Genomic DNA, 13,122 nt, shown 5'->3' on the forward strand with positions numbered 1-13,122 from the left:
ATTAAGAAGAGCTGGCAAGAATACACAGAACTATACAAAGAAGATCTTCACAACTCAGATAAACACGATGGTATGATCACTCACCTAGAGCCAGACATCTGGAATGCGAAGTCAAGTGGGCCTTAGGAAACATCACTACAAACAAAGCAAGTGGAGGTGATGGAATTCCAGTTGAGCTATTTCAAATCCTAAAAGATGATGCTGTAACAGTGCTGCACTCAATATGCCAACAAATTTGGAAAACTCAGCAGTGGCCACAGGACTGGCAAAGGTCAGTTTTCATTCCAATCCCTAAGAAAGGCAATGCCAAAGAATGCTCAAACTACCGCACAATTGTACTCATCTCACACACTATCAAAGTAATGCTCAAAATTCTCCAAGCCAGGTTTCAAAAGTACATGAACCATGAACTTCCAGATATTCAAGCTGGATTTAGAAAAGGCAGAGGAACCAGAGATCAAATTGCCAACATCCCCTGGATCATCGGAAAAGCAAGAGAGTTCCAGAAAAACATCTATTTCTGCTTTGTTGTTGACTATGCTGAAGCCTTTGACTGTGTGGATCACAATAAACTGTGGAAAATTCTGAAAGAGATGGGAATACCAGACCACCTGACCTGCCTCTTGAGAAATTTGTATGCAGGTTGGGAAGCAGTTAGAACTGGACACAGAACAACAGACTGGTTCTAAATAGGGAAAGGAGTACATCACAACTGTATATTGTCACCCTGCTTATTTAACTTATATGCAGAATACATCTTGAGAAACTCTGGGCTGGAGGAAACACAAGTTGGAATCAAGATTGCTGGGAGAAATATCAATAACCTCAGATACACAGATGACATCACCCTTATGGCAGAAAACGAAGAAAAACTAAAGAGCCTCTTGATGAAAGTGAAAGAGGAGAGTGAAAAAGTTGGCTTAAAACTCAACATTTAGAAAACTAAGATCATGGCATCTGGTCCCATCACTTCATGGAAATATACGGGAAAACTGTGGAAACAGTGTCAGACTTTATTTTTTGGGGCTCCAAAATCACTGCAGATGGTGACTGCAGCCATGAAATTAAAAGATGCTTGCTCCTTGAAAGATAAGTTATGACCAACCTAGACAGCAGAAAGCAGAGACATTACTTTGCCAACAACGGTCTGCCTAGTGAAGGCTACGTTTTTTCCTGTGGTCATGTATGGATGGGAGAGTTGCACTATAAAGAAAGCTGAGTGCTGAAGAATTGATGCTTTTGAACTGTGGTGTTGAAGTCCCTTGGGCTGCAAGGAGATCCAACCAGTCCACTGTAAAGGAAATTAGTCCTGAATATTCACTGGAAGGACTGATGCTAAAGCTGAAACTCCCACACTTTGTTTGGCCACCTCATGTGAAGAACTGACTCATTGGAAAAGATCTGGATGCTGGGAAAGATTGAAGGAAGGAGAAAGGGATGACAGAGGATGAGATGGTTGGATGGCATCACCAACTTGATTGACATGAGTTTGAGTAAAGTCCAGGAGTTGGTATTGGACAACGAGGCCTGGTGTGCTGCAGTCCATGGGGTTGCAAGGAATTGGACATGACGGAGTGACTGAACTGAACTAGACATCTGCTTGGATACAGCTATGCTCACCACTATACTGCCACACCTTATCTTATTATAAATCAAATTGTGCTTGCTTACACTAATTCATATCATGATCATTACAATCCTATTCTGTAAGATATGTCATTAGTAACAGACTCTGGAGCTGTTCAGCATTTAAAGCTCAGGCCGTCTGGACTCATCTGCCCTCATTTCGTTTGTTCATTGTTCTGCCTTCTGAAACACTCATACGGATCACTGACCGGTTTCTGTAGCACCACTTCCAAATTAGGCAGTGCCCTGGAAGAGAAGCCACTTCAAACAATAAAACTGATAAATGGCCAGAGTCTGCTATTTTAGTTCTTATTTTCATTTTCTCCATTTAATAGTTGCCCCTCTCATTGCTGCCTTCTTAATCGAATTTGACTTTGTGCTACAAGTAGAGATAGAAAACAGTTGATAACTAATAATAGATCACTCCTCTGAAATCAGGAGGCTGCCAAGCAGTGAAAGGACTTTAACTATGTTACTATGAAAAAAAAAAAAACTAATTAATCTAGGGATATGTGTTTCCCCAAGTCCACAGTATATAATCCTGCTGTAGTGCATCCTAGTGAAACTGAGAGTGGATCATACTCCCTGTGTATTTGTGCATTGCACTCTCTCTTCTGTATGTTCCAGGGAACAGGCATTTGCCAGTTTGATAAAGACCAGTCCGTTTTCAGGGCTCAGCTCCAGATTTCCCAAGCCATAGGCCAAATGGAATCAGCTTATAAAAGCTTGCTTCTCTAAAGTGAATTTCAGTGGTTGATTTGTGGGTCCTAGGGAAATGACCAGTCAACAGAAGAGGCCAGTGCTTTTTCCCACTGTGTGCTGGTTCTTGGAAACTAAATGAGCATTTTTCCCAGTGTGGACTGGGCTCGGCATTTTCCTCTGCGCCTGAGATCCCATGACCAGTCTTGAATGCCAGTTGGCCTCAGCGAGTTGAAGCAGCCTGTTTATAATTGGAGACTTTGGTTAGCTGATTTTGAAACTGCTTCTCAGGACTGTAGAAGTCCAAGTTGTTTGCTACATTCAGATGCATTCTAAAATTTGGTGGGTTAGAATGGGGTGCAACATATACTCCCACGTGTGCTTCATGTGCATGCGAGAGACGTGTGAACTTCTCTGCTATAGGGAAATTCTGTGCCATGAGAAATGTGTTGCCTCAAGAAAATTCTATGCTTTCTTTTAAAAATGTTTAGCTTGTTAGATACAATTGTTTGTGGTGCTCAGTGGGTGGGACCTTATACATACATAATAAAATGGGAGAAAGAGTCAATTGAAGATTCAGGTTATTCCTTCTTAACTCCAGCATTCCACACCATTTGAGTTCTTTCGACCTTTTACGATGACATGTTCCAGTCTGCATTTGCAAAACAGAAGGAAAGAAGTGAGGAAAAAGTAGGAAAGTTACTAATTTCTTAAATATTAAAATACTTGAATAAGAGTAGTCTTTTTCTGGATGCTTGCTTTTCTTGTCCTCTTTAGTTTCTTTGTAAGAAAATAGTTAATGTAAATTGCTTTTCTGGAGGAAAATGTCAGTTGCTATGTTGTATCCTTTATAAATAATTTGAGTTTAGGTTTCTGGTATTTGAAGTATAATGCAGTATCTATGTCCAAAGATGTCATTTGCCAAGGAAAAAATGTGTAAAACGAATCCCTTGCTTTGTTGGAAGATACTTTTGTGTCCTTTCTCTCATGTACCTCCCAGAGGAAAGTATATTTGGCCAGTCTACTCTGATTACCTTCAATCAAATAAATTATTACTGATATTTATCATAGAGCCTGCTCACAGGTTGACCTGGTCTGCATTTTCAAAACTTTCAAATGCCCCAAAACATAGTACTTGTCTGAGATACTCATGTGTGTGTGTATGCTCAGTCATGTCTGACTCTGTGACCTCACAGACTGTAGTCCACCATCCTCTGTCCATGGGATTTCCCAGACAAGAATACTGGAGTGGGTTGCCATTTTCTCCTCCAGGGGATTGAACCCACATCTCTTGAGTTTCTTGCATTGGCAGGTGGATTCTTTACCAGGAGTGCCACCTGGGAAGCCCCAAGGTACTCAAACTGTAGCTAACCACTCAAACTTGGAAAGTGAAAAAATACCATGGGTAAAAAGTTGGCTTAAAGCTCAACATTCAGAAAACAAAGATCATGGCATCTGGTCCCATCACTTCATGGGAAATAGATGGGGAAACAGTAGACTTTATTTTTGGGGGCTCCAAAATCACTGCAGATGGTGACTGCAGCCATGAAATTAAAAGACGCTTACTCCTTGGAAGAAAAGTTATGACCAACCTAGATAGCATATTCAAAAGCAGAGACATTACTTTGCCGACTAAGGTCCGTCTAGTCAAGGCTCTGGTTTTTCCAGTGATCATGTATGGATGTGAGAGTTGGACTGTGAAGAAGTCTGAGCACCGAAGAATTGATGCTTTTAAACTGTGGTGTTGGAGAAGACTCTTGAGAGTCCCTTGGACTGCAAGGAGATCCAACCAGTCCATTCTGAAGGAGATCAACCCTGGGATTTCTTTGGAAGGCATGATGCTAAAGCTGAAGCTCCAGTACTTTGGCCACCTCATGGGAAGAGTTGACTCATTGGAAAAGACTCTGATGCTGGGAGGGATTGAGGGCAGGAGGAGAAGGGGACGACAGAGGATGAGATGGCTGGATGGCATCATGGACTCGATGGACGTGAGTTTGAGTGAACTCCGGGAGTTGGTGATGGACAGGGAGGCCTGGCGTGCTGCAATTCATGGGGTTGCAAAGAGTCGGACACGACTGAGCAACTGAACTGAACATAAATTTAAATACTGGGACTTCCCTGGTGGTCCAGTGATTAAGACTTCACCTTCCAATGTAACAGTTGGAAATTAAATCTGTGGTTGGAGAGCTAAGATCCCACATGCCAAGTGGCCAAAAAACCAGAGCATAAACAACAGAAGCAATATTGTAGCAAATTCAGTAAAGACTTTAGAAATGATTCATATCAAAAAAGTTTTAAAAATATGAAATACGTTTATGAATTACCTTGTCAAATAAGAAATTAGTAAAACGCTGAACAATAAAGGTGATGGAGGCAGGATAGGAAATTGGTTGGGATCAAATGTACCTGCTTGCAATGCCTGCACAGCAACTATTCAACCACAAGCACTGTTCAACTACAGGCATGTTATTTGGTGCCTCTATGGGTCAGCTTCCTCACTTATCAGATGAGCATCATAAGGCCTCCTGCTTATGGAAGTTGGGAGAATTACATGGAAAATGTCCAGCACATTGCCTAAATATATTAAATATTGAACAAATCTCCATTTTATTAATGTGCCTCTATTTTACTAAATTCCATTCCATGCTTCAGAGAAGTGTCTTTCTGTGGGTCCACATTCAATTATTAAGTGGTTTAGGTATCTTGCTAAACACTGGGGATGGCAGCAATGAAAGATGGGGTGAGGTCCACAGGAGTCCACAGTCTAGCTGGAGAAACTGGGCAGGGAAGCTAGTTATACCATGGTGCACAATGCTGTGATAGAGCACTACACAGAATGCCATGGGCCTTATATAAGGCTCATTGAAGCTTATCGAGAAAGGAGGGAGACAGTCTAGTCGGTACCTTCTAGGGACTAAATTGCATGAAGTGGGAGAAAGGTCCTGATGTGGCAATAGGGGATAAAGCTGGAGAGTGAGCAGATAGAGGATGCCAACGATGCTGAAAAGTGCAGGGTGGCCATTTGTTATTTTAAGGCGAGGAATGTTTGAACAGATTTGCATTGTAAAAATAGGACCCTGGCAGCATGGTGGCAGTTACTTCACCCTTGGTCAGGATTCATGCATTTTCCATAATTGTTTTGCCTCTGTGAGTTCTAAAAGGCCCTTGTATGAACAGGAAATGCTTTTTGTATTACCTATTTATTCATTCAGCAGACATTTCTTGAGGAATTGCTATGTTATATTTTTGGCACTGGGCTAGATTCTGAAGATGAAAATCTTGTTTTAAAGACCTCACAGTCTAGTGGGAGAGATAGACAGTAACAAAACAAATAAAATAGCAGTTCAGGGGACCCTTAGCCAGAGAGCCTGGAATAATGGGGACAAGGGAGGGGAAATGGAGGGGGAGGTTCAGAGAAGTGCTAGTATTGGGTCCTCTGAGGTTCACTAATTGGAGATTCAAAGTGGGACCTTATGAAAAGGAAAGAAAGTTCCACCCATGCTCCAGTCACACTGGAGCATTGCTTCCTTATGTTCAGCAAGAATTGTTGTTGTTTAGTCTCTAAGTCGTGCCCGACACTTTCACTGCCCCGTGGACTGTAGCCTGCCAGGTTCTTCTGTCCATGGGATTTCCCAGGCAAGAATACTGGAGTGGATTGTCATTTCCTTCTCCAGGGGATCTTCCCAATCCAGAGATCCAACCCCTGTCTCCTGCATTGGAGGCAGACTACCACTGAGCCACCTGCAAAGACCTTCAGCCAGAATGGGGATCGTTAATTTCATATAAGCTTCAGTGAGATTTGTATGTGTGCTAGAAATGGAAAATTGAGTCAGCTGAGCTTACTTGAATGTCTGAATCATTGGTTTATACCTCTTTGACTGATTCAACAAGCATTCCTTGAGTAATGTGTGCCAGGGGCTCCTGGACTTAGAATTCCAAAGACACACGAACCCGGCCATGTACTTTGTACACAGAGACATAGTGTGAGGTTGTTTAAAAGGTATTCCTCTGATCGATAAAGCTGTGCTCCTTAAAATCCAGTCTCTTCAAGACATTAGAACAGAATGACAATGTCTACAAAAGTAAAGAAAGGAACGCCATTTCATAAGGCATTTCTACACCGTCTTTCAAGTCTGTATGATCAGGCTTTGCTGTCAAAGACTTAAAGAGAGTGCAAAACCCAAAACTCTCTTTTTTTTCTTTTGGTTCTGAAATTATTTTTTGAATATCAGTAATATATATACAACATACAGTTTATCATTTAAACCGCTTTAAGTGTACAGTTCAGTGGCTTTCAGTACTGTCCTGTAAACATTACCAGAGTCCATCTCCAGAACTTTTTCATTTTCTTAAATTGAAACTCGATAATCACTAAACAGTAACTCCCCTTGTACCTCTCTTCCCAGGCCCTGGTGACCACCACTGACTTTCTGCCTCTATGAATCTGTGTATTCTGGCTACCTCATATAAGTGGAATTAAGCAATTTTTGTTTTTTTTTGTGTGTGTGTGTGTGTGCCTGGCTTATCTTATTTAGCATAATGTTTTCAAGGTTTATTATCCATGTTGTCATAATTCAAATATATTAGAGTCAGGAATTCCAGAACCATGGAAAAAAAGTATGGCAGATGCTCAAAAAATTAAACATAGAATTACCATATGATCTAGCAATTCCAGTTTTGGGTGTATACCCAAAAGAATTGAAAGCAGGGACTTGAATAGATGTCTGTACACTCATCTTCATAGCAGCATTAATCACAATAACCAAAAAGTGAAACAACCCAAATGTCCATCAACAGATGAATAAACTAAATACAGCATATACATACAATGGAATATTATTCAGCCAAAGCTTTCCTTAAACATTTCTTTTTAGTGAAATCTAAAAAATATTGGGTTGGCCAAAACATTAGTTCAAGTTTTTCCTCAAGATGTTCTGAAAAAGCCTGAACAAATGTTTTGGACAACCCAATACAACAAACTCATGAATATAACAAAAAAGAAATTCACAGAGATATAGAGAACTAGTGGTTCTCTATAGTATTGAAATTACCATTGGGGAAAGGGAAGGAGGGAGGCGTTACAAAGGCATAGGGCATTAAGAGGTCTAAACTCTTGTGTATAAGACAAGCTACAAAAGATACATTGTATAACACAGGTAATATAGCCAGTGTTTTATAACTATAAATGGAGTATAACCTTTAAAAACTGTGAGCCACTTTACTGTACACCTATAACTTATATAATATTGTATCAACTAAACTTCCATTAAAAATTATTTCTCATATGAAATTAACATATGCACACCACTACTGGTATATATAAAATAGATAACCAATAAGGACCTACTGTATAGCACAGGGAACTATACATAATATTTTGTAGTGAACTACAAGGGAAAAGAATCTAAAAAGAAGTGTATGTGTATATATAGATAGATAGAGAGATGCAGATATATGTATCTCGATTCCTGTGCTGTACACCTGACACTAACACGATGTTGTAAATCAACTATTGTTGTTGTTGTTTAGTTGCTAAGTTGTGTCCCACTCTGCAACCCCATGGACTATAGCCTGCCAGGCTCCTCTGTCCTGGGATTTCCCAGGCAAGAATACGGGAGTGGGCTGTCGTTTCCTTCTCCAGGGGATCTTCCTGACCCCGGGATCAAATCCCGGTCTCCCACATTGCAGGTGGATTCTTTACTGTCTGAGCCACCGGGGAAGCCCAAGAATACTGGAGTGGGTAGCCTATCCCTTCTCCAGGGGATCTTCCCGACCCAGGAATTGAACCAAGGTCTCCTGCATTGCAAGCAGATTCTTAACCAGCTGAGCTACCAGGGAAGCCCCTACTTCAGTTAAAAAAAAAAAAACCTCACAAAATTTAATGATTTGTTTTCTGTAAATGAAATTTGCAAGGTAATAGATAAGACTGCCCTAGTGGGTTTTATTTACCTTCATGTTTCAGAAGAAAGTAAGCAGTTTCTATGGAATACAAGGCTATAGGGCTTAAAGTTCATGGGCAACAAACTGAATTAAATTTACTTTTCTTCTCTTTTTTATTATCTGTCTTTTTAAATTTTGTATTATATTGTCTTTTTAAATTTTGTATTGTCTCTTGCGTCTCCTGCATCGCAGGCAGATTCTTTATCATCTGAGCCACCAGGGCATCACCCTTTATTAATAACTGCTGTACAGCAAAGTAATTCAGTTATATGTACAGATACTTTTCCTTATTTTATTAGTCTGTCACAAGAACAAACTTCTGAGACCTACCTGGGGGCACTTGACTACCAGCTCAAATGAAAAATAGAAAAGAAATCTTTCGTTTCAAGTATATATTTTCTACTTTCCTACCAATGGTAGTTTTTCCTCTATAGGTGATGCTGCCTGTACCAAGCCAGTTTGTCTACTATTAGCATCCTAGTGTGTTAAAAGGAGCATTTCTCGTCTTTCAAGTTCACCGACTTTTCTTTAGTGTATCATTTTATTGATGGAGGGGTGTTTTCAAATTATGTTATTGTTTTCTTTGATTCTTTCTTTTTACTCTGATGCTGTGTTGCTGGTTTGAGAAATGTAGAGTGGGTGGGGTCGATGGGGCAAGGGGTCTTGTGTCCAGCCTTTGGAGAACACAGTAAAGGATGTTTGTGAACTCCTCTTCTAGAGCAAGGCTTCTTAAACTGTATCATGCTTATGAAGCATCTCTGGATCCAATTAAAATACAAATTTTGCTTCAGGAGGTCTTGAGGGGTGGGGGGCTGAGATTCTCTGTTTTGAGGAAGCTCCCAGATGATGTTGACACCACTGATCTTGGCTGACATTTTGAGGAGAGGGCCCTCTCTATGCAGGTTGTTGGAATATGGGCAACATATAAGTAGTGCTTATGCAAGGCTGTATAGTGGGTGTGGACCCTTGATCTCTGTGTTATATGCTACATGCTATTATTTACTTCTCTGCACCTTTTTTACCCTCACTTTTAAAATTAGAATAATGATATTTCCTTTGTTAGTATTATTATTTTTAACCACCTTGTTTCACGTTCCTCTGGAATTCTGTTGTCTTTGACAAGAGATACAGTTGCAAAAAAAAAAAAAAAAGTGCAAGAGTGATTTGGTTGAATTTAGGTTCTGGTTTTTCTAAGATTCTTCCATTTTAAGCACTGAAAGGCTCAAGTCCCACGAGGCCATCAGTCCCTGGCATTCCCTAGCTGAATTCCCAGTTGGTCTTGAAAAATGATTCTTAGAGCTGACTTGATTACCATGGAAATGGTTGGGGGGAAAGTTTGTTTACTTAGGTAGAACTTCTTTGGTGGTGGCTTTATTTTTAACCCTTATCCTGTGCTTGTTTGCCTTTTGCAGTGTTCAAAAGCTGAATGAATTTCTCCTGAGTGATGAGATTGGTGAGGACAGCTGGCGAACTGGTGAAAACTCTCTTCCATTTGAATCCTGTAAGAAGCACACTGGAGTTGTAAGTGTTTCGCTTGTTATGGGAGCTGTGAAGAAGGGGCCATCCTGAGGATGGATAATTTAAAATGGGTGCAATTAGAAGAAACTGTCCGCTTTATTTGTAACCTATGTGAAGAAAAGAGGCTTTCCAGGTGGCGCTGTGGTAAAGAACACACCCGTCAGTACAGGAGACTTGAGACGTGGGTGCAATCCCAGGATTGGGAAGATTCCCTGGAGGAGGGCATGGCAACCCACTCCAGTATTCTTGCCTGGGTAATCCCATGCACAGAAGAGCCTGGTGGGCTACAGTCCGGGGGGTCGCCAAGGGTCAGACATGACTGAGTGAGCACACACGCGAAGAAAAATTACTACCTGCTTCTACAACAAACCTTATAGGTTTAGATTCAATAAAGAAATGTATAAGGCTTATCTTTATAAATCATCAAAAGATTATCCCAAGAAGGACAGCTCATGTTCAATTCAAAAGGAAACAGAGAGGTTGTCTACCCCAATATAAAATAAAACTCATGTATCATATTCTTATAAGACCTTTAACTGTATTATACGTTTTAGTTTAAAACTTGCTTTTTGATGCATTATGTCTTTTGATTTATTTAATATATTACATTACATTACCTGCATTATTTTCTGGATGAATAGTTTTATTTGCATGTTGTTTTAGAGTCATAAGATTGGTGAGTGACAGGGTCAGAATTGGGTCTTCCCTGGTGCCTCAGTGGTAAAGGATCCGCCTGCAATGCAGGAGATGTGGGTTCGATCCCTGGGTCTGACTGATCCCCTGGAAAAGGAAATGGCAACCCACTCTTATATTCTTGCCTAGGAAATTCTATGGTCAGAGGAGCCTGGTGTGCTCCAGTCCATGGGGTTGCAAAAGAGTTGGACACAACTTAGTGATTAAACAACAATAGTCAGAATTAAAACCTGAGTCTGTGACTCCTGAACCAGTTTGTTCATCCATTACACAAATATTTACTCATATCTCTGTAAAGCCTGGAAACACTGTTGATATTATTTTTCATGTTTTACATGGAATGTTACAAGTATTATATATTAGCTTGTGTTTCCAGACTTAGAAACTGCCCTATGCACTTTGTCAAGACCTGTCGATGTAGCTCTGAGCAAGGCAGGCAGGGTCTTTCTTGTCACAGAGTTTGCTTTTTTGAGGCAGGAGTCAGATGATAAAAAGTAAAAAGGTGAGATCATTTCCTGTGGGAAGAAAATTAAAGAAGGTGTTAGAGAGTGACTGGTGTCCTCAGAGCAGGATAGTCATTCTCCAGAAGGTCCCTCTGAAGAACTGGCATTGGAGCTGAGACCTAATTGAAGAGTTGGTGCCTCTTCTGCAGAGGCCTAGGAAAGGGACCAGATCATTTCTGGGGGAGAACTAGGAGATGGTGTGACACTGACGTGGGAATTAATTTGGTATGTTCAAAGAACAGAAGGGCACTATGGCTGATGCCTGGTAAGGAAGAGAGAGATAAAATGAACTAGGAGCAAGGATTAAGTGCTAAAAGTTGCTTTGGTTGTGTCTGACTCCCTGCAACCGTATGGATTGTAACCTGCCGGTCTCCTCTATCCATCGGATTCTCCAGGCAAGAATACCAGAGGGGGTTGCCATTTCCTCCTCCAGGGAATCTTCCCAATCCAAGGACCGAACCTGCATCTCGTACAACCCCTGCATTGGCAGATGGGTAAAGAACAAGGATTGCAGGCCCTTGAAACCAGGGAGAGAGTTTGGATTCTATTGGCAAGCAATAGGAAACCTTTGGAGCGTTTAAAGTAGGGACACATATTATTTTGTTTATATGTTTAAAGGCTCACTCTAACTACTGAGCCGAGGGTTGTCACTGGGGACAAGAGTAGAACAGATGGGTCAGTAAAGAGGCATTATAACGGCACAGCAAGAAATGGGCATGGTTAGAATGTGTTTTGGTTGCGGTGGACCTTGTGAGAAGTTATCAAATTCAGCGTACAGTTTTTTGGGTGGAGCTGATGGATGCTTGCTGATGGATTGAATGGAGATGAGGAGGGAGAAAGAAGACTCAAGGATGAATCCTAGGTTATTGGCTTGACTACTGAGTAGATGGCAGAGTCAATAACTGAAACAGGGAAGCTGAGAAACAAGTAGGTTGCTGCTAAGGTGGAATCAAGAGGTATATTTTGCACATGATAATTTTGAGATATTTATTGACATCCAAGAGGAGAAGTCACCCTTGGAGATGTAAATTTAAGAGCCATTGGTCATTAAATAATACTTAAAATAATGGGACTAGATTATACCACTTTCTTGAAATCTGTGTCTGAAAAATTCTGAAGAAAGTCTTTAAAATTAATATGCCTATTTCATAAGAGTAATGTAGAAAGAAGTTTGTCTAAAATTAGTTACAAGTTAATAATTATTCATTTACTATTAGAGAATATATGAATATATCTACCATTTGTGTAACCCAACAAAAATGGACATGCAGTCTCCTGACAGGAAGGAGTTGAGGCTTGGAAAGCCTTCACAGGAAGTCATTCTGCATTAAATTTTTCTTCACAGTGTGTTTAAAACTGCTAAAAATACTTAAGACAAGCACTGGGCTGTCTTAGACTTGTCGATTTCTTCTGCTTTCCTGGAGTTATTTTTTTACTCTCTGTTGAGTTATTTTGTTAAGCAGGTGTGATTTTTTTTTTTTTTTTTTTGTCTGAGAAGGAACTACCACTCATGCTTGTAGATACTGGAGTGACAAAGTCTGAGATGCTTGTGTGCTCTTGTGTGGACATGGACACCAAGATGGGAACACGTCATAGAGCGTCTACACTTTGAGGCAATAGGAAACTCAGGCAGTTGATGAGAACCAACCTTGTCACCTTTTGGGTGATAGGTTCCCAAAGAAATTATTAGATCATCTTTCAGAGACATGGGGATGAGTGCAGGGAGATGACCTCAGGAGAAGGGACAGAGGAGGTCAAGTGTGTACAGTGAGGGAATTCTGAAGAATCTTTTGCATGAGAGGAGGGATGCATGAAAAGTTGAACTGAGTGAAGGTTGGATGGAAAAAAGGATCCCCGTTAGATGCCTCCAATATCTTTGGGGTTATTGAAACCAGACCGGACTTCTGATGTCTTTTGGGGTCATTCATCAACTGCCGATGCGCCAAACCACAAATGACAAACTTTTAGAAATGGAGAGAAAAAAAACTATGTGTTTGAAAAGAACACGAATGGAAACTCCTTCTTGAGAGTGCTTAAGAAGCTATGTATTCTGTAAAAGCTTAGAGCTAAGTGGTTTTGGCTGCCGAATCTCCATGGAGAATTAGTGACTTTCTAGTGCCAGAGCCTCTTCAAATTACATCTG

The 13,122-nt window shown here is 40.6% G+C and overlaps 1 protein-coding gene across 1 annotated transcript in view; it reads left to right on the forward strand.

The window, feature by feature from the left end:
- ABCC9 (ATP binding cassette subfamily C member 9) overlaps window positions 1-13,122 on the forward strand; it is a 153,318-nt gene that overhangs the window by 39,713 nt on the left and 100,483 nt on the right. The window contains exon 15 of the mRNA XM_052641509.1: window positions 9,678-9,786. Within this exon, the coding sequence (XP_052497469.1) occupies window positions 9,678-9,786 (109 nt within the window). The remainder of the gene's footprint in view (window positions 1-9,677; window positions 9,787-13,122) is intronic.

This window comes from Budorcas taxicolor, chromosome 5, assembly GCF_023091745.1.
Source record: "Budorcas taxicolor isolate Tak-1 chromosome 5, Takin1.1, whole genome shotgun sequence".
Classification (NCBI taxonomy): Eukaryota; Metazoa; Chordata; class Mammalia; order Artiodactyla; family Bovidae; genus Budorcas; species Budorcas taxicolor.